Source organism: Schistocerca americana, chromosome 1 (assembly GCF_021461395.2).
Source record: "Schistocerca americana isolate TAMUIC-IGC-003095 chromosome 1, iqSchAmer2.1, whole genome shotgun sequence".
In the NCBI taxonomy this organism is placed as follows: domain Eukaryota; kingdom Metazoa; phylum Arthropoda; class Insecta; order Orthoptera; family Acrididae; genus Schistocerca; species Schistocerca americana.
The window spans coordinates 543615232-543642744 of NC_060119.1; the positions used below are offsets into that span (position 1 = coordinate 543615232).

Sequence of the window (27513 nt, forward strand, 5' to 3'; positions counted from 1 at the left end):
GTTTTTCTGTAATTTAATTTGACTTATTCTCACTAAAGTACAATTTTTACCATGAGTGAAATGTGCCTGACTTGCCGTAGAATTGTTAGCTCTGGGGTTTGGTGTGATGGGTGCAGTGGTTTTTTCCATTGGGGTGACTGTAGCAGCGTGGGAAATGGGGAAGTGGATCAGACTCATCAGTGGTTCTGTAGGATATGCAGTAGAGATAGAAAAATAGTGGAACAGGAGGGGAAAATTGGTGCCCTTCAAGCACAGTTAGAGCATGTTAGGGAAGATCTGAACACGTTAAGGAGGGAGAAGGGTAAAGTGAGGTGGGAAGTGGCAACAGGTAACAGGAGTAAGAGACCTAGAACTTTGTCAGACAACTTTGAGGTGAATATGAAGAATAAGTTTGACCTGTTGCTTCAGTTAGAAGCTGATGAGCCTCAGACAGAGGTAGGTGTAGAGAGGGCACAACAGACTTTCAGTAGAAAATTGAATAAGAATGTAGGGAAGTCAGCAAAGAGAAAGAAAGTTTTGTTGTTAGGTAGTTCACATGCCAGAGGTGCAGGCCAACTTTTGCAGGACCAGTTAGGATCAGAATACCAGGTCACAAATTTTTTTAAACCAAGTACTGGTCTGGGCCAGGTGACAGAGGATTTAGGTTCACTCTGTAAAGATTTTACCAAGGAAGACACTGTGGTTATTCTGGGTGGGCCGGGCAATAGTATTGACAGAGATCCTGGGTACAATATAGAGTGTGACCTGGAAAAGATTGCATCACCAACGAACCATACTAGTGTTGAGTTTGTGTCTGTTCTGAGAAGCCATGACCGACCTCATTTAAACTCTTCTGTCGGGAGAGTTAATTTGGAGTTGGAACCAATGCTTGGGTCGGTTGCGGGGTCACATATTGGTTTGGTTTCTGTTGATTCTCTCAGTAGGTGGGATTATACTAGACATGGCCTACACCTCAACAGGAAAAGGAAGGGTATACTGGCTGGGCTAATAGCAGGAAATGTAAGGGGGGGGGGGGGGGGGGGGGGGGGGGGGGGAGGCACTGCCACTGAATGGTAATATACCAGTGGTCACAGGTGTTGGAGCAGCACCTTTTTTAGGATAGGTAGGACAGAATGAAGTCAGGTTCTGAGAGAAGTAAAGATTGAAACAAACCTTCAGTTTGATAAAGGAATCAAACAGCATAATTCTGGCACATTGGGTCAGCGAACACAGCTGTTGGTTAAAAATTTACAGCAATCAGCAGAAATTTTATTTCCACCCGATTTCATCTCAGTAAATGTGAAATACCAACTATCTTTAGTACATCAAAATATTCAAGGGCTTAGTAGTAAAATTAATGAACTATTTATGTGCATTGATGAATTAGATTCATCGAACCCAGCTGATATAATCTGCCTCTCTGAACATCATGTGACCACTGGCATAGATATGTTAAAGCTTACAGAATTTAAATTAGCCTCCTACTTCTGTAGACAAAAGATGGAGAAAGGAGGAGTTGCCACATTTGTTAAAAACAGTTTTTAATTTAAGAATATTGACATTAATAAATATTGCTTAGAGCAGCACTTAGAGTATGTGCAACAGAGATAGAATTTCATAATAATTCCTTTATAATAGCAGCCATATACAGAGCACCCTCAGGAAATTTCAACCTGTTTATAAATGGTCTTGAAGATTTATTATCTCATCTAAAATTAAAAAACAAAGAACTAGTGGTTGCTGGTGATTTTAATATAGATGTCCTGAAAAACTGTCAGTGAACAGTTACTGAAATCAGTTACATTGTCATTCAATTTAATTTCTACTGTAAATTTCCCAAATAGGGTAAACAAATGTTCTAAGACTGCCATTGATAATATATTTATAGACAATTCTAGGCAACTAAGCCACATTACAAAACCAGTAGTAAATGGGCTATCTGACCATGAAATGCAACACCTAACATTAAATTTTGAAAATTGTCAGGGTAAAACATCTATCAGAACTGAGTACGGAAGGCCAATAAATCAGTCAAAAACTGAGAAATTTAGGAGATTGCTCAAAGAAATTAATTGGATGGATGTTTACAGCATCCAAGACACAAATGGAAAACACAAAACATTCATTTTAAAATTGTTTCCCCCTGAAGGTAACTCAAATTAAGCAGAAGTTTAATAAGAAACCATGGCACACACAAGGGATACAGATATCACGTGAGACAAGGAAACTGTATCTGATACGTAGGGACACCTTTGATACTAGCATTATAGCTCATTACAAAAATTACCGCAAAATATTGAAGAAGGTTATCCAGAAATCTAAACACATGCATTATGAGAAGAAGATAAATACATCCAGCAATAAAATAAAAACAATATGGGATATAGTTAAGTCAGAGACAGGTAGGACCAAAAACGAGGAGGAACAAATAGCACTAAAAATAAATGAAACCCTGGTAACAAACACATGTTGTGTTGCAAACCATTTAAACAAGTATTTTCTCTCTGTTACTGATAGCATGGGGTTGTCCGGTTTAGTAAATAATGCAATTGAATATCTGAGACCAGTGCACACAAGCAATCTCAGTAAAATGGAACTGACACTTACTTCACCCAAAGAAATAGAATCCATCAAAGTCCCTGAAATCAAAGCATTCTAGTTAATAAAAGAGTGTTCATGTGAGCTTAGTCATATCTTAAGTTATTTGTGTAATCAATCACTTGTCACAGGAACATCCCCAGACTAGCTTAAATATGCTGAAGTTATACCTCTCCACAAGAAAGGGGACAAAGAAATGTCGTCAAATTGCCGACCGATCTCACTTTTGCCAGCTTTTTCAAAAATCTTTGAAAAGGTTATGTTCAAGCATCTACTTAAGCACCTTTGTAAAATAACATACTGTCAAAGTCACAGTTTGGGTTTCTTAAGGGTTCTGATATTGAGAAAGCTATTTACACTTACAGCGAAAATGTCCTTAATTCATTGGACTACAAATTAGAGGCAACTGGCATATTCTGTGAATGGTCAAATGCATTTGACTGTGTGAATCACAGCATTCTTTTAAGTAAATTAAAATATTATGGCGTCACTGGTAGTGCTGCAAAGTGGTTTCAGTCATACCTTACTAATAGAAAACAAAGGGTGTCATTATGTAACACTTCAGCAGTAGACAATAAGACATCATCTGACCGGGAAGAAATTACATGTGTTGTTCCCCAAGATTCCATACTAGGTCCACTACTGTTTCTTGTGTATATTAATGACCTGTCATCCGTTACATTACCAGATGCCAAGTTTGGCTTATTTGCAGATGATACAAACATTGCAATAAATAGTAAATCAAACATAAATTTAGAAAGGGCAGCTAATCAAATTTTTACTGACATTAATAAGTGGTTCATAGCCAACTCATTGTCATTAAACTTTGAAAAGACCCACTATATGCAGTTCAGAACTTCCAAGAGATTTCCTTCTGGTGTGTGTATAAAATATGATGACATGGGAATAGGAGAAGTTGAGAGTGTAAAATTCTTGGGATTACAAATTGATAATAAATTCAGTTGGCAGCAGCATACTAACGAACTGCTAAAGCGCCTAAACAAGTCTGTGTTTGCAGTGCGAATGATGTCAGATATAGGAGATATAAATATAAAAAAACTGGTATATTTTGCTTATTTTCACTCCATTATGTCATATAGTATCATATTTTGGGGTAACTCCACAAACAGAGAAAAAATTTTTAGGTTACAGAGTAGTGTAAATCCAAGAACATCATGTCGAAACCTATTCAAAGAATTGGGCATATTAACCACAGCTTCTCAGTATATTTATTCCTTAATGAAGTTTGTTGCAAATAATACATCTCTTTTTCCAACTAACTGCTTAGTACACAGTATCAATACTAGGAATAAGAACAATAGACATGAAGATTTAAAATCACTTACTTTTGCCCAGAAAGGAGTCCAGTATTCAGCAATGCATATTTTCAATAGGTTACCAGCAACCATTAAGAGTTTAGTTTCAGACAAGGCACAATTTTAACATAATTTAAAAGAATTTTTGGTGGCTAACTCCTATTCCATCCATGAGTTTCTCAAAAAGTGCAGTAGACCATTTTTACGAAAATTTATTATACTTTAATTTTTGACAATACTTGGTTGTAACAGCCAAGTAACTACCTACTGTGTGAATGATGGAAGTATGGAAAGCAGATGTAAGTCTTAAGTCAGTAAATAGTGGAAGTTTAATTTTCAATCTTGTACATAATCTGACTGTTCTTAACTGAGGATCACTGAAATGAATAGTTTACTTTAATTTTTGACAATACTTGGTTGTAATAGCCAAGAAACTAGCAAATGTCTGAATGATGGATTTAATGAAAGCAGATGTAAGTATTAAACCTGTAAATATTAGAAGTTTAAATTTAATTCATGTACATAATTTTACTGTTTATTGACTGAGGATCATTAAAATTAATGAAATTCAAGTTTTTCTAATTACATTTTTGTAATGTGCTTATCTGACATGTTCCACACCCAGGAGGATTCCCTGAATAAGTAATCTAATCCAATCTAATCTCAAACTGTGCACAATAGGATGCATGATGCGCAACTTCACTCCCAATTTCCATGGCGAGGTCCATCTTTGCAACCACGACACCATGCAGCGTGATACAGATGGTCCCAACAACATGTTGAATGGATTGCTCAGGATTGGCATTACGTTCTCTTCACCGATGAGTGTCGCATATGCCTTCAACCATCGGAGACATGTTTGGAGGCAACGGGGTCAGGCTGAATGCCTTAGACACACTGTCCAACGAATGTGCAGCAAGTTGGAGGTTCCCTGTTGTTTTGGGGTGGCATTATGTGATACCGACGTACACTGCTGGTGGTCATGGAAGGTGCCGTGACAGCTATATGATATGTGAATGCCATCCTCCAACCGATAGTGCAACCATATCGGCAGCATACTGGCAATGCATTCATCTTCATGGATGACAATTTGCACCCCCATTGACCACATCTTGTGAATGACTTCCTTCAGGGTAATGACATTGCTCGACTTGAGACATGAACCTTATTAAATATGTCTGGGATAGATTGAAATGGGCTGGTTATGGATGACGTGACTACCAACCAGTCTGAGGGATCTACGCTGAACTGCCATTGAGGAGTGGGACAATCTGGACCAATAGAGCCTTGATGAACTTGTGGATAGTATGCCATGATGAATACAGATATGCATCAATGTAAGAGGACGTGCTACTGGGTATTAGAGGTACCAGTGTATACATCAATATGGACCACCACCTCTGAAAGTGGTTTTCATGAGCAATAAAAAGGGCGGAAATGATGTTCATGTTGATCTCTATTCCAATTTTCTGTACAGGTTCCAGAACTCTCAGAACTGAGGTGATGTAAAACTTTTTTTGATGTGTGTAGTTTTAAGATTGTGCTACAAAGGATATTTTTCTCCATGTGCATCTTTAGCTGGAGAAGCCTGAACTATGAAACAAACACGGCACACATGTTACTGCCATCAACTTGAGAAGAGCAGTGAAACGTAGTTTGATATTAGTGGGCCAAAAGGCATAAATTGGGTGAAATTCACAGAGACATGCATAGAATGTATGAGGATGACTGTATGGACCATAGCAATGTATCCAGGTAATGTGTATTCTTCCAAGATGGCTGCGTGAATGTTAGTGATTCGCCATGCTCTGGGCAGCCAATAACACCTGCAACCCCACAGAACATCAGAGCCACTGAGCCAGCAATTTTGAACGACTGCTTCATGCAGTTGTGAATCTTGTTGCAACAGTTCAACATTTCCTATGGTGCAGTATACGATGCTGTTCATTACACATTGAAATTTCGTATAATTTGTGCTCTCTGGGTGCCAAAGAAAGTGACAGACAACCACAAGCGCCAGTGAATGACAATTAGCATGGGCCCACTTAACACATTACACCACATAAGGGTATGATTGTCTGAAAATAATCATTACTGGTGATGTACCAATACACACCAGACACCAAGCGGGCCTCTATGGAGTGGAAACATGCTGATTCCCCAGTACACACAAAAAAAAAAAAATTCAAAGTGACTCAATCTGCTAGGAAAGTGCTTGTGACAGTGTTCTGAGATATGCATGGTGTGCTATTGGTGGACTTTATTGAACGTGGGACCACTATGAATGCTGCAGCATACATGAAAACTTTAGTTACAGTGCATCGAGCCCTTTGTGACAAACACCACAACATTAATGCTGATGGTGACAGCTTCTTCATGACAATCCTTGCCTTCATGTTGCTGCTCCTGATCATGAGAAAAATGCCAAATTTGGGTGGGAAGTGTCCCAGCATCCATCAAACACTCCAGACCTTTCACCATTGGACTTCCATCTGTTTAGTCTCATGAAGAATTTCCTGACTGACTGACCCTTTGTGACAGATGTGGAAGTGAAATTAGCAGTCTGCAGAGGGCTACATTCCAACCACATGGGCTTCTATGAATAGGGCACATTGAAACTGGTACCACGAAGGGAGAGATGCATTGAGAAGATTAGTGACTATGCAAAAAAGTAGGTACAAGATATAAGCTCATTTGTGATTTTTTTGTTTTATTACCTATTAAACTTTTGATAATAAAATTACTGTGCTTTATTTTCCAGTCTTCCCTCGTCGTTTTAGGCTGCACTCCCAGTTTTGAAGCAGATACCATTCCAAAGCCAGCATTACTAGCCTATTCCATTTGTGCACATTTCAAGAAAGAATTACACCCTTTACAAAGCTAAAATGCCATTTCATCAGTTTCTCATTGGGCTTCTCCATTAGTTATTATTTATAAGCTTAGAGGGTCATTAGGAGTTTTGGTAATTCTGAAGCATTGATAAATGCAGAAGCAGAAGTTGACAAAACTATTTCAAGACATAAATGAATTATGGTACCCCTCCAGGTGGTTATCACTGTCCTAAAATCAATTTACCTGATGCATATTTGCAAATTTCCTTTGATGTAGAATCCAGAACAATAATCATGATTAGTGTGCCTTTTGGACTACACCAATATAACCACCTACCTTTGGAATTGACAGTGCTCCAGCAATATTTGGAACAATTAATACAGACGACTCCTCAATGTATAAATTAATCAGACAATATTATCATAACAGAAATGTCTCATGTAGATCACATGGTTAACCTACGGACATTATTCAGCATACTACAGCAGAACCGTCTTTAATGTAATCTAAAAAAAGGTACAGCTTTCTCAACCAACAGTGGAATACTTACACCACACACTGAGCAAAGATGAGCGTAAGTCAACACACAAAGCATACTGAAGTAATAATTAAATCTCCTGCTAAAGAAAGATAAAAAAACCAAACATTGCCAGGCCAAGTGAACAATTAGAGTGAATTTATTCTGAAAATAAGCCAAATAGGCAAACCACTAAACCAGATTAAAAAAAGGTGTGTAGTTCATTTGTTCACAGGACTGTCGGAAAGAATTTTTAATCTTGCCTGTCTATAATCTACCATTCAACCCTAATAAACTTTTAGTGTTGGTTACTGATGCTTCACACGACATAGGAGCAGCGTTCTACCATAAAAATGATGGTTCAGAACAACCTATTGCATTTGCATCAGAGACATTAATATTGATATAAAAATGCTGTTAAAAATTGAGAAGGAAACACTGGCTATTATTTATGCAGTTCAAAACTTTAGTCGTCTTATACTGAATGAAGTTCCATCTGATTACAGATCATAGGCCCCTTTTCTCACTCTATCGTCCTACCAACTGTTACCAGACAAAATGGCACAGTGACTACACATATGGCTACTATAGCTATGCAATTTTCAATTCTCTATACATTATCACCCAATGGTACAATATTCAAATGCTAATGCTGTTTTTTTTTTCTTCCCATGGGCCCAGTTGTGGAGTTTGACTCATTTTGTTTTCAATTAGATCATAGTTTGCAGAACACATTGTACAATTTTCTGCTTATAGTGAAAGAATTGTCACCACTCTTACTACAGATCCCACCCTCAGTGGGGTTCTCCATCACTTACAGTGGGGATGGATAGATTGATTGGCTGTGGATGCCCCTTTGGCACTATACATTTTTCATTCATGATACTTGCATTCAGTAAGGCATCCTGTTGCTGGCAATTTAGTCACTGCACCACAAAGTTGTAATTTCAGAACAACTGTGTCTGCCAATCCTTAAACTGCTATGAGGCATGGTACATACAAAAAATTTAGCTCAGCAGCATATTTAATGACCAAGAATTAATGTGGAAAGAAAGGAAACCAGCTGGGCATGCAATGCTTGCTCGAAACAGTGGTCATAATCACTCCAGCAGTTCTCTCCATGATCAACACTGCAGAAGCTGCAGGAAAGAGTCACTACATGTTATGCAGGGCCTTTGCTACACTTGATGTGGCTTCTAGTCGTAAACTTCTTATCAGACTTCCTTATGTGCCCAAAATAACATCTACTACTACAGCAGTCATTATCATAAGACTTATGACTATTTTCACAACAAAGGGGCTCCAGGAACAATCATTTCTAATAATGGGCCACAATTTCCTTCTTCCAAATTTAAATCATTCTGTGACAGGAATGACATCTGACACTGCACCACTGCTGCTTTTCATCCAAACACTGAAGCTAAGCACCTGCTGAGGGGCTTAAAGATAGTTGCAGAAGGCACTCACCACCATGCCATGAGACTATCCCCTAACAATTTTCCTAGCCTATACAGGTCAACAGCACTAAACGTTTGCAGCTCATGTGAGGCACTAAATGGCTGTTGCATCTTCTGCATCCACTGCCTCTGACAGTATCACAAGTGTGGGTCCATATATTCAGGCATAATCCACTTGGCACTGGGCACACTAATAGGTAATCAAGAACACCAGCTGTTCTCTGTTGTGGTTCATGGTGCACACCTGATGCACCACATGAATCAGGTGACACTGTGGCATCAGGAGGACTTGTCATCACCATTCCTGCCACCATAGGAAGATCATAGGTGGCGTGTAAAACAATATAGACTCCCACCATCATGCCCCCAGCAGAAATACAACCTCTACCTATGAGTCAACATACCATGATTATGGCCCATTCCATATCCTTAGCCAAGCTGGATGACTCAGCGACATAGGGCTGGACATAAATGGAAATGCAGCCAACCCCTCCATGCTAGCCTCTTCTGAAAACTTCATTAACCTCAATGCCTCCAGTGGTAGACTTGAAGCAGTGGGCGTCAGAACCAAGCTTGGAAATGCTGGCACCAAAGGGAAAGCCACAGTATTCTCTGACACCTGCAACATCTGTGGTGGAAACTCCAGAATAAGATGGCAAGAACCACTTATCCATGGTACTGCTGTGTTTACTTAGTTTAGTTTAAAATGCGTGTCAGCCTCTGTTTATCAGACCACAGTTTCTGTTTGGATTGCTCTATGTACTGGATGTGGTACTGTTGTGTTTGATCTTCAGCTAAGGGCATGGACTCCTGAGGTCATTTTTTGTATGTGTCATATGTATTCACTCCTCCAGAGCATGTGCCTGTTCACTGTTATAAAGTAGAGTCTGTGAAAAATCTAAATCAGTCATCAAAATACTGTGTGCAATAATGTTATCATTAACTTGGCTGGACACCTGACAACACATCAACAGTCTCATATGTTGAGGAAAATCCCAAAGATGACAATTACTCTGAATGCATTACTTATTGCTAATGGATCACTGAAACAGTCCAATAAACAAAAGTCTTTTGATTCACCTTTTTACTGTATCCTACTTCTCTGTGAAAATTAATCAAATTTAATTTGTCGACTGTTACATACAGCATAATTTTGCACTGTTAAAATTTCTACCCTACTTTTATATATTTATTTTTCCTATTTAATATCTTCTCAAATAGTTTATTTGTAGCAAGAGAAAATGTCAAAGCACAGGAATGTGTTCATTCACCAGTTCTGTAAACCCATAGTCTCCAGTGTATCTGCTTCTTTCACTTGCTCTCTGCTTTTTTAATTCACATATTCTGTCTTGCCTTTCTTCGAGTGTCTTTATATGAGACACCAAAAGTTGAATTTCATTGCTAAGAACAAAATCAGACAATATCAGATGAAACAACAAGAAATAATTAAGTAACACATGTCAGTAAGCTTCATGCTCTAGACAGTTACACATTTAGGCAATTTATCTATGTTTAATTTACTTCTAGAATATGTTGTAGGTAGATTCTAATTCGAGTCACATGCAATAAAAAATAACTTATTAAAAAACTCACTTCTTGTCTGCTATTAGTTGTAACATAATCTTCCTCTGTTTCTTTAATTTTCTAACAGATTTAATTAATCTTTTTACATCACTGTCATCTAATGTTTCCTCAGGATCATTTGTAGAACAAAAATTATCAAAAATTTCAAAATCTGAGCAATCTGGATTTTCTGCACCTGTTGCTGTGCTGATGTGTACTGACTTCTTTTCAGTCATTTCTGATACAGGTATTGTTTCACATATACTCTGAATATCTGTAAAGGAAAGGAATATGAAACATTTTAAGAAAAATATACACATTCCTTTTTTATCCAAATTTTTGTACTAAAAGAACACTTCAGAGGTGGGAACTGAATCAGAGAACATAAACACTAGAAATGAGTTTGCACATACACTAACAAATAGTGGCTGATAACGCAATATAATAAGCTCACACATTATGTAGCACAGTGTTGTGACTCGCCAATGTTTCAAAGTGCTGCTGCGCAGTTATGCGCGTCCTCTACATGTGGCGCTGTCTGCCAGACATGCAGCAGCAGCGCCACCTAAGCGGCCAGCCAGCCAGCGGCCGCTAGGCTTGAACTCAGTTATGATTTGACTGTTAAAGTGTACACACGTCTTACTCTGTTTACTTGATCTGTGACTTTCATGTATTATGTCTTCCTTGAAATATATTTGTTCAACTTGAAGTTATTACAACTGGCGATGAGGATGGTATTTTTCTTTTCCATCATTGACCCACATGTTTCATGGCTACTTTAGAGCAACTATTGCTAGGTCTCAAAGAACAGCAAACGCTTCTCACAAATGTAATTCGTGACTTCATCGCAGCATCAAATGCGGGGCATCTCTCGTCATTGTCTCTACCTACTTTTCCTCCTTACGACGAGACGGCGGAAGACTGGTCTGATTACAAAAAACGTCTTCGACAGCACTTCTTGGCATTTCATGTCGCGGACGAACAAACATGTAAGTCTCTGTTCCTTTCATGGATTTCACCTCAAATGTATCGGTTGTTGTCGCAATTGGCTCCTTTGAAAGATACTGCATCTTTGTCCTTTGCTGAAATGTGCTCACTTCTGTCCGTCTATTTTCAAAAGCAAACACATGTGGTAGCTTCTCGTGTTGCCTTTTATAATTGTCAAAAACAACTGAATCAATCCTATCACGCTTGGGCTGCTGAACTTCATGCTCTCAGTAGAAAGTGTAAATTTTTTACTGACGTTCACAAAGAATCCTACGCCGATTCCGTGGTACGGGATGCTATTATCCGCTTGGCGCCCGACAAAGAAGTTAGGCAACGTGCCCTTCAGTTGGCAAATCCGACTCTAGATGAAGTCCTATCCATCGCTCAGTCTTTTGAAATTTGTTGCGTCACTGGAGCGCAAATAGAGGCATGGGGCGATGTCGGGGAAATACAACCTCTGTGTGATGTTGACGAAGCATGTAGCGTGTCCCCGCTGGCCGACATAGCCACAGCACGCTCATAAGTGAAGCCTCGGCCTAACCGTAAACAAACCTCTAAGCGACTGCAGCAAAACCCACAGCAACTTCCTTCATGTCAGCAGTGTTTTACAAAACATTCACGAGAAGATTGTCCACAATGTTAGGCCGTGTGTCACAAATGCAAAACAAAAGGGTCATGTATCATCCGTTTGCAAATCCGACCGCATACGTGATGTTCATGAACATGACGCTGATTCTGTTTCTGTGTTGTCTGTCAATTGTACTTCTTCCCTTTCAGGGAAGTTATTCCTCACTGTCCAAATACTTGGTCGAGATGTTCACATGCAGGTGGATACTGGTTCTGCTGCCACTCTCTTCAAAATTCTCAGACGTATCTTCAGTTGGGCTCTCCAACCCTGTCACCTGTCACTAGGCAATTACGGACTTACAATAAACAGAAGATTTCTCTCTTGGGACAATTTGATGCTGAGGTATCTTACAAATCTGTCATTTGCACTATTCCCATATTTGTGGTCGACCATAGTAACGCGGAGAATCTTTTTGGTTTCGATGCCTTTCGCGTTTTTGGGTTCTCCACAGATGACTCTGTCAATATTGGCTCTGATGCTATTCCTTATGCTCAGTTGGATTCCTTGTTGACAACATTTTCATCCCTTTTTTCTCCTGGGTTAGGCCGTGCAACAACTTTGAAGCTCATATCCTGCTCAAACCCACTGTTCGGCCTAAGTTTTTTTGGGCTCGGCCCATTCCTGTGGCACTCCGTGATCAGATCAAACAGGAGCTGGATCGTCTCACTGCTTCAGAGGTCTTGCTTCCTGTCACTTCCAGTGAGTGGTCCTCTCCTGTTGTTGTCGTTGCTAAGCCAAATGGTGATATTCATTTCTGTGGCGATTTCAAAGCCACTGTAAATGCTCAATGCCTTATCGACACTTACCCTATGCCTTGACCTAAGGAATTGTTCACTAAACTTGCTGGAGGCCAGTATTTTTCTAAACTTGACCTGTCAGAAGCCTATCATCAACTTCCTCTCGACGCTGCTTCCCAGCAGTTTCTGGTCCTTAACCCACCTTTAGGCCTCTATCAATACCAACGATTGCCATTCTGGGTTGCCAGCGCCCCTGCTTTCTTTCAGTGATTTTTGGAACAATTATTGCTCATTGTCCCTGGGTGTATAAATTACCAGGACGACATTGTTGTCACTGGCTCCACCACTGACGAACATCTTCAAAATCACCGCACACTTTTTCATGTCTTACAGACTGCCGGTCTTAAGTGTAATCTTCAGAAATCACAATTTTTTCAGGCATCTATCACATACTTGGAGTTTCAACTCTCTCGGGATGGTATTCCACTGTGATTGATATCCTTCCTTGCCCTACATCTGTTAAGGAACTGCAGGCCTTCTTGGGGAAAATAGCATACTATCACAAGTTTTTACTGCTGCTTCGGAGGCTCAGCTTTTGCATCGCTTGTTGCATAAAAACGAGCCTTTTCACTGGTCCGTGTCATGCGATGTGGCTTTCCAGAAATTGAAGACTATGCTGAAACAGGACCTGTGCCTGGCTACTTATCGACCTGACCAACATCTTGTTCATGCCACGGGCGCCTCTCAATACGGGGTCGGTGCAGTCCTTGCGCACCGTTTTTCTGACGGTTCTGAACAACCCATTGCTTATGCCTCCAAAACGCTCACGAATGCCCAACAAAAGTATTCTAAAATTGAAAAAGAAGTTTTGTCCATTATTTTTGCTCTTCATAAGTTTGGTGTTTTTCTCTATGGATCCAAATTTCATCTTGTTACGGATCACAAACCACTTGTTTCCTTGTTTCATCCATCAACGTCACTTCCCGACAAGGCTGCACAACGCCTCCAGCATTGGGCTCATTACTTGTCTCGTTTCAGTTTCAATTATCAGATTCATTTCCGGCCGACGGCTCAACATGCAAATGCTGATGAGCTGTCTCGTCTTCCCATGGGTCCTGATCTGGCATTTGATAGGGACGAACATTTGTGTTTCCACCTGGATGTTGCCAAGCAGTGGGTTGTGGACGGGTTCCCCATCACTGGGGACCAGCTGGCGGCTGCTACAGGCTCTGACCCTACCCTCTCCCGGATTTTATGCACTATTCAGAAGTGTTGGCCCGATCGTCCGTCCGCTAAGATTTCTGATCCGTTGCAGAACTACTTGCTTTGCGTTACTGCCTCACGGCTAGGGATGGTGTTATTCTCATTTCCACCAAAAATGCTTAGCCGTGTGTTGTGGTACCTGCATCTTTGCATGCTTCGGTCTTGCACCTCTTTCACTAAGGGCTCTGGGGGTGTCTCTCGCACAAAATCTCTGGCGTGCTATCATCTGTACTGGCCCGGCATCAACTCTGAGTTACACACATGGTCGCTGCCTGCAGCCCTTGTGCGTCATAGGCCGCTGCCCCGAAGTCATCTTTGTCACCGTGGCCTTCGCCTGAGAAGCCCTGCGAGCGTATTCATGCTGATTTTGAGGGACCTTTTTTTAGGTACTTATTGGCTTCTCATTATTGATGCCTACTCTAACTATCCTTTCATTGTCTGTTGCACATCACCTACCACCGCGGCAGCCACCAATGCTCTAGCTCGCATTTTCTCTTTGGAAGGCCTTCCCTCTACTCTTGTTACTGATAGTGGTCCACAATTTGCCTCTTCTGATTTTGCAGATTTTTGTGCCCGTCACTGCGTCATGCATGTCACGGCCCCTCTGTTCCATCCACAGTCAAACGGTGAGGCTGAATGACTGGTCCGCACATTTAAGGCTCAGATGAGGAAACGCCTGACTTCTTCCGCTGATGATGCACTTCTCCAATTTCTGGCTTCTTACCATTTCACCCCCATGGGCGACCACAGCCCGGCTGAACTCTTACATGGTCAACAGCCCCACACGCTACTTCATCTTCTGCGGCCTTCCAACTCACGGCCGCAGATGCCTTCGCTTGGCCGGGTCACTGCCGACGACCTTGTATGGGTACGGGGTTATGGCAGGCGGCCAAAATGGAGTCCTGGCTGCATCTTACAGCACCATGGCCTACGCCTGTATGAAATACAGACCGACATGGGTGTTGCAGTGTGTCATTATCGGGCCAGCTTTGGCCTCGTGTGCCGACACGCCTGTTCCGGATGCCGCTACACCACCTTTGGCTCTACCTGATGCTCGGGATACTGGAATCTCTCATTACTCACAATGCAGTCCTCTCACCATCATATCGATACCAGCACAAGAACTGATACCACCAGGAGACATGCCCATGCAGGAACCAGATGACCATCATCTGTTGGAGCAACTCTACTCGCCTCCTTCTCCTACGGACGCAGACACATCGCCCATGTCTCCTGTTATAACAACCGGACTTGCCGCAATGGGCAGATTGGTGCATGGGGCCCCAGTAGATTCGACCCCCACATCTCCTGTCATCTCGACCCGTTGTCATCGGGGACACTTCCGTCCATATGGGAAGCCTCCTCCTCGAGACTTTACGGCCAGTCAATCAACACCTATAGACGTTAGCAATCTACAGGCTACTTCCATCAAGACCTGTACAAAAAATTCAAAGGGGGGAAAAGTATTGTGGCTCGCCGATCTTTCAAAGTGCCGCTGTGCAGTTATGTGCATCCTCTACATGCGGCGCTGTCTGCCAGCCATGCAGCAGCAGCGCCACCTAAGCGGCCAGCCAGCCAGCGGCCGCTAGACTTGGACTCAGTTATGATTTGACTGTTAAAGTGTACACACATCTTACTCTGTTTACTTGATCTGTGACTTTCATGTATTGCGTCTTCCTTGAAATATATTTGTTCAACTTGAAGTTATTACACACAGTTATTAATGATGCTTAAATAATGTCAGAAGTACTGATGATTCAGAGACAATGAACGGAGTAGCAGTTACAAAGGTATTATAGATTTCTTTTTTCTTTTAAACCTTTGCAGTGGCTGATAGATGGATTTTAAATTAGGACAGCATTTTACTTCATCATTTCTGAAATGCAAATACATAATAAATATCATTTCAATGGTCACATTTATTCTCTTCATACATCATTATCTTTAACATAACAGCAATGACAGTATTTTGTTAAGAAACACACTATTTGATAAACATAACTGCTTTTTTCATTCAGTGAACTACTTGAGACATGACCATACAAAATGCATACTTCCTTTGATGTTGATATCACATCATATGATTGCAATACTCAATTTATTAATGCTTGTGACATGAGAAACACTGCTGGTAATGAAGAAAACCACAAACATGACAGCATGCAAAACTCAAATGATGCAAACAACTTCCATCAATGTTTTGTTCATATAGTTCCTACCTTTAAACGAAAATAACAAAAAGTAAATCACATTAGCACAGCAATAGCAAAAGTAAATCACTCAAAACCAAAGGAAATTAACAGTCTCTACAAACAAATTTTGTGATGAAAAACATTGTGGGTATAATGGTACAACCACTACATCCCTTGATTAATTACATATTTAGTAGTGGTTATTACCCTTCATCCTCGACAAAATGATAGTTTTTACATCTCCACTTAAAAAAGGATGACAAGTCACATTCTAATAATTAGCAGCCAATCTCTTTTGTGCTCAGCCCATAGAAAGTTGTTGAGTACCATATGCAGCTCAAAATTTGTGATTATCTGTCAACAAATAGCATTCTAAGTAACTTCCGTCACAGTTACAAGTCGTTTGTAAACGGTGAAAACAGTTGAAGGCATTGTTTCATTTGTACTTTCTCATTTGAATTGATATTATATGTTAATGGTATGTTAATGAATCTCAGCACGACATTTGACTGTCAGCCACATAATTATGCTAAAACAACTCTACTGCTAAGAATTTAGAGGTAAAAAATTCTCTTTGATTAGATTACAGCTGAGTAATAGAAAACAAATAGAACTGTTCAACAACAGGAGAGAGAAAGGTTGTCAGTATCTCATGAAGTGAGCCTAAAACTTCTGTGTTGTGACCTTTACTATTAATAATCTATATAAATTATTTGCTAACATTATGCTACTGGTCAACACTATAGATACACGTAAATGATGCCACATTTGTTATGGATGGAAAAAACATGACAGAGTTATAGCCTCAAAGAAACAGTATATAGTTTTTGTGAATCAATACACCTTGTGATAAACATGAAAAAATTGTAAATATTCTCTTTAGTTTATATACCAAAGATAATGGTGATGAGTGTGTACTTCCTCAACTTCTTGGAATTCATCTCCACTCAAAACTAACATGAAAAAAATTGTACCAAATATTTGTGCATTAAGTTATCAAATATAACAAATGCTGATGAACCAAAACATTACCACCACCTGTTTAGCATTCTGTTGATGTGCCTTTGGAACACAACACAACATCAGTTTTGCCTAACATGTATTCGGCACATCAACATTAGTTTTCCAAAAGTTTGTGGCATAACGTATCTATGCATAGGCCACACAGTTCCCCTAAATTATATGCCTGTGTTTCATTGGTGTGGAGGTGGTACCCAGTAACATACCAGTTGTGTTCCACCAGGTTCAGCCCAAGAAAAATTTGGTGGCCCAGATATCAATGTGAGTTAACCATCATGCCCATCAAATCACTGTAGTATGATTCTGGCATAGGCCACACAGTTCCACTAAATTACATGCCTGTGTTTCATTGGTGTGGAGGTGGTACCCAGTAACATACCAGTTGTGTTCCACCAGGTTCAGCCCAAGAAAAATCTGGTGGCCCAGATATCAATGTGAGTTAACCATCAAGCCCATCAAATCACTGTAGTATGATTCTGGCCTAGTGACAAGCAGTTACCCTGCTGGGTGACATCATTAACTTCAGGGCAGATGCAGTAATGTTCATATAGTCCACAGTTGTCATAATGCCTTTGATTAGTACCACAGGTCTCATGTAAACCCATTTCAGTGTCCACTATTGCCCTGTTTCTGTAGGGCAGTTCATGTTTCGAGCAGCTGTTTGCCTGGATGATGGCATGTTTGACCACTACTATCAACTTGGTGTTACTATAAATGTGTTCCATCTGACCAGGCAATGTGTTTCCAATGACCCATGCTTCAATCTATATGATACCATGTCCATTGCAATTGTAGTTGATGATGTCATTAAATAACTATGGGAAAATGTAGGGGATGCCTGCTGTAACACCCAGTGTTCAACAATATGCACTGCTTAATAGGCTCTGAACCACTTTATTTTCCTATTTTTAAAAATAAAGAAGAGAGAGAGAGAGAGAGAGAGAGAGAGAGGAGAGGGGGGGGGGGGGCAGATGAGACTCATATGCATCTGTGGCATCAAAATTAATTAGTCTTTAGGTCATACTTCAAAAAATTATTCTATGTTGCTTGGTAAATAAAAGGAAAACTGACAGAATCACATAAAGTGTGAGTCGGTTCACCAGCAACAGACATATGCCAGAAATAGCAGATTAACATCCTAGCTGCCACACCTATGAAAATTCAAGAAAGCCACACAGGCAAGGGTTTATAATTATTGAACATGTTACTAGCATACGCATATGGTGTGCCTGCCAGTGCATTCAGAAACACTACACAAAAATGGCTTAGAGAAAGGGTATTTGTGTATTAGATGTATATTACTCACGCAAATAAAGTTGACACTCAGTGCGATGGCTGATGGGAGCGACAGTAAATGGGAAATGCCTTTACGGTTGCTCCCATCAGCCACGGCGCCGAGTGTCAACTTTGTTTGCATGTGTAATAGTTTTCACAGTGAAAATACCGGATGACATTTATTGAACTATATGAAATAAAATCATAACAACTTCTAAGTGGTTTGCGTTAGGATGTTCAAACTGCACGGTTGGCTGTGGAGCATGATGGTAATTAGTATAGTTTGTTTTTGTCTCAAAGCCCACTTTCATAGGGATTGGTTTGTCAATAAGCAAAATTGGCATTTTGGGGGGACTGAGAATCTGCATTTCATGATTGAGAAGTTTCCTCACCCTCAGTGGGTGACTGTGTAGTGTTCAACATTCAGTCACAGAATAATCAGTGCGATATTCCCTGATGGCATGGTGACTACCAGACAGTACATGAAGGTTTTGGAAGATGATTCCAACCCCATTATCCAAAGTTAACCTGATTTCAAAACATATGGTGCACACATGACTGAGCTCGACCCCATCGAACGAGGAGAGAACTCAATGTCCTGGAGGAGCATTTGGGGACAACATTCTGGCTCTTGGGTACCCAGAGGCCACTGGGGCCTCGATTGGCCACCATGTTCTCCAGATCCGAATACATGCAACTCCTTTTTGTGGGGATACATTGAAGACAAGGAGTATTTGCTGTGCTTAAGTGTGAAATTTCATGGCATTTGGTTTTGAGGTAGCTGATAAAGTATGAGTAGTGAAAGAATTTTCATTCACAGCATGTAGTTGATAAGGGAGAAGACTTGGGAACATGCAGGTAGTGCATGTAGATCAAGATCAGCGGACCATGTGTCAATCTCCTGAACAACATTATTCAGTGGTACTCATTATCTCATGGCGTGTGCACACAATATAATGTCGAATTTGCTATGTCTAGCATGAGAATGAGGAGAAGCCTAGTGGTCCCTCATGACTTTTCAAGGTGGCTGGAATCCATGTTTGCAATAGATTTTACTCTCTCACTTTTCTCATTCTCATAATAAAAAGAACAGAAACACAATGAAAGATTTTAAATGCTTTCATAACAGTCTTCTAAATTGAACAGCTATACTTATCAGTCATTGTTATCATCGACTTCGTTATCCAAATAAATACTCTTTTCACATATTCCTGTCCCAGCTAAACCACTACAAGCAAAAATTAAAGAAGATTCAGTACAAACAAAACAAAGATCAACAATCCTGACAAATTAAAATTTGTGCTCTGGACTAGAATAGGAATCACTGTCCACTGTCTTTTTAAACTTATGATCTACTAATTGAGCAGTTAGCAAAGTCTTGTTGCCAAAGGGTAGAGATCAGGATTTAAACTGCAAGCAAACATACAATTTTAAAATCAGGAAGGACAAATATGGAACTAACTGTCCTAAAGGATGTAAGTATTATTCTGGAAGGTAGCATATTGATAATATATTCAAATTACCGAAAACTATACAGACAAAGGCTTCGTACTTCTTTTGTAAACAACAGTGTAGTATCATTCACCAAACAATGAACTGACACCCAAATGTTCTGCTGAAAAATGACATGCACTCCTTTTTTTTTTTTTTTTCCAAAGAAATCTCAGTGGGAACATACACACAACACGGTGGCAGCTGGTTACCAAATAAGCTGTTTAGATCTGAAACTACATTTCACCTTCAGCAAATTCATAATAGGATATCAAGTCTTACTCAGTGTAAATGCACTATCTGCACTGGTGAGGTTGTTATTTTAAAGATTCTCTACTAAGTCCTATATGCCCAAAGTCTAAGGAGTAAGATATATATTTGCATGTTGAGGATATGTGAGGCATTCTGACCCACAATGCTCAAAAAGCCTGGGTAAGTCTAGACCTCAAAATCATTATCTACTGTCAATAAAATTTTTCTGGGTTTTTGACTGCATTGTCAATATGTAAAACTACTGATGTTTTGGTCACTGCTGCAAATGAAATGTTGGTAGTTTTACATGCTGACAATGCAGTCACAAACTCAGAAAATTTTATTGACTGTGACAATGGCCATGGAAGTATGCACTTGTTGTTATCCATAGTCTATGGACAATGGGTACGATGCATCTTAAGGCATGGGCCACCAATACAAAAACAAGGAGAGCAAAAGATGCCAAAAATAAGTGTAACTACAATATGAAAAAGATAGATTGCTATCCACCACATAGAAGAGGCACCAAGTCGCAGACAGGCACAAAGAAAAAAACGCTGTATATATATTCACCTTTTGGACAAATTTCTTCATCAGAAGTAGAAAATACATACACATTCACACAACCACAACTCACACACACATGGTTACTGTCATCTCCGGGCACTAAGGCTTGAATACGCCTGCATCGGATGTGAGCAACAATGTACCTGGGTGGAGAGTGGGGGGTTGGAGGAGCAGGGATCCTCCTCATCGCCACCAAACCCTGCCTTGCAGATATACTACATTAACCATCAAAACTCCCTCCCACCAACCTGCAAAACCCAAAGCCTAAACAGAACTCCACAAGCCCCAGTCCCACAAAACTATGCCTTTTCAAGGACATTACCTGTTGCCCTATCCCCAGATTCATGCTGGCCTTATTAAAGACCTTCTCTCCTTCTCCCAGTCCTTACAGTGGAAACACATTTCTGACTAACACTACCAATCAGACTCAATCCACAATCAATATTCAACGCTGCTTGGATCAATTTACTCCTCCATCTGACCGTGATCCAATGCACTGCCCCAAATCATCCCGTTAGCTATCCAGAATTTCCTAACCTCGAATTTTGCCTCACCACCATTCCCCAATCCTTCAACACTGGAACCATCCTTGCATTCACAGAAAGAATCATAATCTGCCACATAGAAACTGATCCTGACCTTATACTCCTACCTGCCAACAAAGGTTCCACTGCTGTGGTTATGAACCACAGTGTGTTATCAAGTGGAGAGACTCCACCAGCTGTCAGATACATCCACCTAAGAGGGCTGTCAGACACCCTTTCCAGAAATCCAGCAGTATCTCATTTCTTCTTTCTTCACCTTTAGTGTATCTGCCTTATGGCCGGTTTCAAATGGAGGCTCTCCATCGTGTCCTGTACTGAGCACCTTCCTTCACCTATTTATACGGTTGTCCATTTTTGATGTCGTCCACCATTCCAATTATCTTCCTACCTCTTACTCTCATTCCTTCCACTTTTTCTCTATAATTCTACATAGTATATATCACAAACAAGATTTTTTTTACCTTTCTGTCCGCTCCCAATAACCTTCTTTGTTCCCCTATTTTCTTCACTATTTCATTATTCTTAAGACCCTCAGTCCACCTCACCTTCAGCATTCTGCTCCACAACCACATCGCAAAACTTTCTAAGTACTTCTTCATTTTTAAGTGTCTGTGATTCACTGCTGTATAACACTACATTCCGGACATGTTGTTGTTGTTGTGGTCTTCAGTCCAAGGACTGGTTTGAGGTAACTCTCCATGCTACTCTATCCTGTGCAAGCCTCTTCAACACCGAATAACAACTGCAACCTACATCCTTCTGAATCTGCTTAGCGTATTCATCTCTTGGTCTCCCTCTACGATTTTTATCCTCCACTCTTCCCTCCGGTACTAAATTGGTGATCTCTTGATGCCTCAGAACATGTCCTACCAAATTATCCCTTCTTCTAGTCAAGTTGTGCCATAAGCTCCTCTTCTCCCCAATTATATTCAGTACCTCCTCATTAGGTACATGATCTACCCATCTAATCTCCTGTAGCATCACATTTCGAAAGCTTCTATTTTTTTCTTGTCTAAACTGTTTATCGTCCATGTATCACTTCCATACATAGCTACAATCCGTACAAATACTTTCAGAAAGGACTTCACGACAAATCTATACTCAATGTTAACAAATTTTTCTTTCTCAGAAACACTTTCCTAACCATAGCCAGTCTACATTTTATATTCTCTCTACTCCGACCACCATAAGTTATTTTGCTCCCCAAATAACAAAATTAATTTACTACTTTAAATGTCCCATTTTCTAATCTAATATCCTCAGCATCACCTGATTTAATTAGACTACATTCCATTAGGCTCATTTTGCTTTTGTTGATGTTCATCTTATATCCTCCTTTCAAGACACTGTTCATTCCATTCAACTGCTCAACCATATCCTTTGCTGTCTCTGACAGAATTACAATGTTGTTGGCAAACCTCAAAGTTTTTATTTCTTCTTAATGGATTTTAATTCCTACTCCAAATTTTTCTTTTGTTTTCTTTACTGCTTGCTCAATGTACAGGTTGAATAACATTGGGGATAGGCTACCACCTGGTTTCTGTACAAATTGTAAATAGCCTTTTGCCCCCTATATTTTACCCCTGCCACCTTCAGAATCTGAAAGAGAGTATTCCAATCAACATTGTCAAAAGCTTTCTCTAAGTCTACAAATGCTAGAAACATAGGTTTACCTTTCCTTAACCTATCTTCTAAGACAAGTCATAGGGTCAATATTGCCTTGCGTGTTCCAACATTTCTAAAGAATTCAAAGTGATCTTCCCCGAGGTAGGCTTCTACCAGTTTTTCCATTTGTCTGTAAAGAATTTGTGTTAGTATTTTGCAACTGTGACTTATTAAACTGACAGTTCGGTAATTTTCATACCTGTCAACACCTGCTTTCTTTGCAACTGGAATTATTATATTCTTCTTGAAGTCTAAGGGTATTTCACCTGCCTCATAAATCTAGCTCACCAGATGGTAGAGCTATGTCAAGCCTGGCTTTCCCAAGGCTATCACTAGTTCTAATGGAATTTTGTCTACTCCCAGGACCTCGTTTTGACTTAGGTCTTTCAGGGCCCTGTCAAATTCTTCACGCAGTATCATATCTCGCATTTAATCTTCATCTACATCCTCTTCTATTTCCGTAAGATCGTCAAGCACATCATCCTAGTATAGACCTTCTATACACTCCTTCCATCGTTCTGCTTTCCCTTCTTTGTTTAGGACAGGTTTTCCATCTGTTGTTGTAGTGGTCTTCAGTCCTGAGACTGGTTTGATGCAGCTTTCCATGCTACTCTATCCTGTGCAAGCTTCTTCATCTCCCAGTACTTACTGCAACTTACATCCTTCTGAATCTGCTTAGTGTATTCATCTCTTGGTCTCCCTCTACGATTTTTACCCTTCACGCTGCCCTCCAATGCTAAATTTGTGATCCCTTGATGCCTCAGAACATGTCCTACAAACCGGTCCCTTCTTCTTGTCAAGTTGTGCCACAAACTCCTCTTCTCCCCAATTCTATTCAATACCTCCTCATTAGTTATGTGATCTAGCCATCTAATCTTCAGAATTTCTTCTGTAGCACCACATTTCGAAAGCTTCTATTCTCTTCTTGTCAAAACTATTTATCGTCCATGTTTCACTTCCATACATGGTTACACTCCATACAAATACTTTCAGAAACGACTTCCTGACACTTAAATCTATACTCGATGTTAACAAATTTCTCTTCTTCAGAAATGCTTGCCTTGCCACTGCCAGTCTACATTTTATATCCTATCTACTTCGACCATCATCAGTTATTTTGCTCCCCAAATAGCAAAACTCCTTTACTGCTTTACGTGTCTCATTTCCTAATCTAATTCCCTCAGCATCACCCAACTTAATTTGACTACATTCCATTATCCTCGTTTTGCTTTTGTTGATGTTCATCTTATATCCTCCTTTCAAGACACTGTCCACTTCGTTCAACTGCTCTTCCAAGTCCTTTGCTGTCTCTGACAGAATTACAATGTCATTGGTGAACCTCAACGTTTTTATTCCTTCTCCATGGACTTTAATTCCTACTCCAAATTTTTCTTTTGTTTCCTTTACTGCTTACTCAATATACAGATTGAATAACATCGGGGACAGGCTACAACCCTGTCTCACTCCCTTCCCAACCACTGCTTCCCTTTCATGCCCCTCGACTCTTATAACTGCCATCTGGTTTCTGTACAAATTGTAAATAGCCTTCAGCTCCCTGTATTTTACCCCTGCCACCTTCAGAATTTGAAAGAGAGTATTCCAGTCAACATAGTCAAAAGCTTTCTCTAAGTCTACAAATGCTAGAAACGTAGGTTTGCCTTTCCTTAATCTTTCTTCTAAGATAAGTTGTAAGGTCAGTATTGCCTCACATGTTCCAACAATTCTACGGAATCCAAACTGATCTTCCCCGAGGTCAGCTTCTACCAGTTTTTCCATTCATCTGTAAAGAATTCGCGTTAGTATTTTGCAGCTGTGACTTATTAAACTGATAGTTTGGTAATTTTCACATCTGTCAACACCTGCTTTCTTTGGGATTGGAATTATTATATTCTTCTTGAAGTCTGAGGGTATTTCACCGGTATCATACATCTTGCTCACCAGATGGTTGAGTTTTGTCTGGACTGGCTCTCCCAAGGCCGTCAGTAGTTGTAATGGAATGTTGTCTACTCCTGGGGCCTTGTTTCGACTCAGGTCTTTCAGTGCTCTGTCAAACTCTTCATGCAGTATCGTATCTCCCATTTCATGTTCATCTACATCCCCTTCCATTTCCATAATATTGTCCTCAAGTACATCGCCTTTGTATAGTCCCTCTATATGCTCCTTCCACCTTTCTGCTTTCCCTTCTTTGCTTACAACTGGGTTTCCATCTGAGCCCTTGATATTCATACAAGTGGCTCTCTTTCCTCTAAAAGTTTCTTTAATTTTCCTGTAAGCAGTATCTATCTTACCCCTAGTGAGATAAGCCTCTACATTCTTACATTTGTCCTCTAGCCATCCCTCCTCAGCCATTTTGCAATTCCCGTCGATCTCATTTTTGAGACATTTGTATTCCTTTTTGCCTGCTTCATTTACTGCGTTTTTATATTCTCTCCTTTCATCAATTAAATTCAATGTTTCTTCTGTTACCCAAGGATTTCTACTAGCCCTCGTATTTTTACCTACTTGATCCTCTGCTGCCTTCACTATTTCATCCCTCAGAGCTACCCATTCTTCTTCTACTGTATTTCTTTCCCCCATTCCTGTCAATTGTTCCCTTATGCTCTCCCTGAAACTCTGTACAACCTCTGGTTTAGTCAGTTTATCCAGGTCCCATCTCCTTAAACTCCCACCTTTTTGCAGTTTCTTCAGTTTTAATCTACAGTTCATAACAAATACACTCCTGGAAATTGAAATAAGAACACCGAGAATTCATTGTCCCAGGAAGGGGAAACTTTATTGACACATTCCTGGGGTCAGATACATCACATGATCACACTGACAGAACCACAGGCACATAGACACAGGCAACAGAGCATGCACAATGTCGGCACTAGTACAGTGTATATCCACCTTTCGCAGCAATGCAGGCTGCTATTCTCCCATGGAGACGATCGTAGAGATGCTGGATGTAGTCCTGTGGAACGGCTTGCCATGCCATTTCCACCTGGCGCCTCAGTTGGACCAGCGTTCGTGCTGGACGTGCAGACCGCGTGAGACGATGCTTCATCCAGTCCCAAACATGCTCAATGGGGGACAGATCCGGAGATCTTGCTGGCCAGGGTAGTTGACTTACACCTTCTAGAGCACGTTGGGTGGCACGGGATACATGCGGACGTGCATTGTCCTGTTGGAACAGCAAGTTCCCTTGCCGGTCTAGGAATGGTAGAACGATGGGTTCGATGACGGTTTGGATGTACCGTGCACTATTCAGTGTCCCCTCGACGATCACCAGTGGTGTACGGCCAGTGTAGGAGATCGCTCCCCACACCATGATGCCGGGTGTTGGCCCTGTGTGCCTCGGTCGTATGCAGTCCTGATTGTGGCGCTCACCTGCACGGCGCCAAACACGCATACGACCATCATTGGCACCAAGGCAGAAGCGACTCTCATCGCTGAAGACGACACGTCTCCATTCGTCCCTCCATTCACGCCTGTCGTGACACCACTGGAGGCGGGCTGCACGATGTAGGGGCGTGAGCGGAAGACGGCCTAACGGTGTGCGGGACCGTAGCCCAGCTTCATGGAGACGGTTGCGAATGGTCCTCGCCGATACCCCAGGAGCAACAGTGTCCCTAATTTGCTGGGAAGTGCCGGTGCGGTCCCCTACGGCACTGCGTAGGATCCTACGGTCTTGGTGTGCATCCGTGCGTCGCTGCGGTCCGGTCCCAGGTCGACGGGCACGTGCACCTTCCGCCGACCACTGACGACAACATCGATGTACTGTGGAGACCTCACGCCCCACGTGTTGAGCAATTCGGCGGTACGTCCACCCGGCCTCCCGCATGCCCACTATACGCCCTCGCTCAAAGTCCGTCAACTGCACATACGGTTCACGTCCACGCTGTCGCGGCATGCTACCAGTGTTAAAGACTGCGATGGAGCTCCGTATGCCACGGCAAACTGGCTGACACTGACGGCGGCGGTGCACAAATGCTGCGCAGCTAGCGCCATTCGACGGCCAACACCGCGGTTCCTGGTGTGTCCGCTGTGCCGTGCGTGTGATCATTGCTTGTACAGCCCTCTCGCAGTGTCCGGAGCAAGTATGGTGGGTCTGACACACCGGTGTCAATGTGTTCTTTTTTCCATTTCCAGGAGTGTAGATTGTGGTCAGAGTCCACATCTGCCCCTGGAAAAGTCTTACAATTTAACACCTGGTTCCTAAATCTCTGTTTTACCATTATATAATCTATCTGATACCTGTCAGTATCTCCAGGATTCTTCCATGTATACAACCTTCTTTTATGATTCTTGAACCAAGTGTTAGCTATGATTAAGTTATGCTCTGTGAAAAATTCTACCAGACGGCTTCCTCTTTCCTTTCTCTCCCCCAGTCCATATTCACCTACTATGTTTCCTTCTCTCCCTTTTCCTACTCTCGAATTCCAGTCACCCATGACTATTAAATTTTCATCTCCCTTCACTACCTGAATAATTTCTTTTATCTCATCATACATTTCATTAATTTCTTCATCATCTGCAGAGCTAGTTGGCATATAAACTTGTATTACTGTAGTAGGCATGGGCTTCATGTCTATCTTGGCCAGAATAATGCATTCACTACGCTGTTTGTAGTAGCTTACCCATACTCCT

At 41.0% G+C, this 27513-nt stretch overlaps 1 protein-coding gene across 2 annotated transcripts in view; it reads right to left on the reverse strand.

The window, feature by feature from the left end:
* LOC124605762 overlaps positions 1-27513 on the reverse strand; it is a 267727-nt gene that overhangs the window by 87657 nt on the left and 152557 nt on the right. For both annotated transcript variants that reach the window (XM_047137657.1, XM_047137650.1), the window contains exons 5-6: positions 10293-10536; positions 9971-10100 (exon numbers count right to left, since the gene is read on the reverse strand). In XM_047137657.1, the coding sequence (XP_046993613.1) occupies positions 9971-10100; positions 10293-10536 (374 nt within the window). The remainder of the gene's footprint in view (positions 1-9970; positions 10101-10292; positions 10537-27513) is intronic.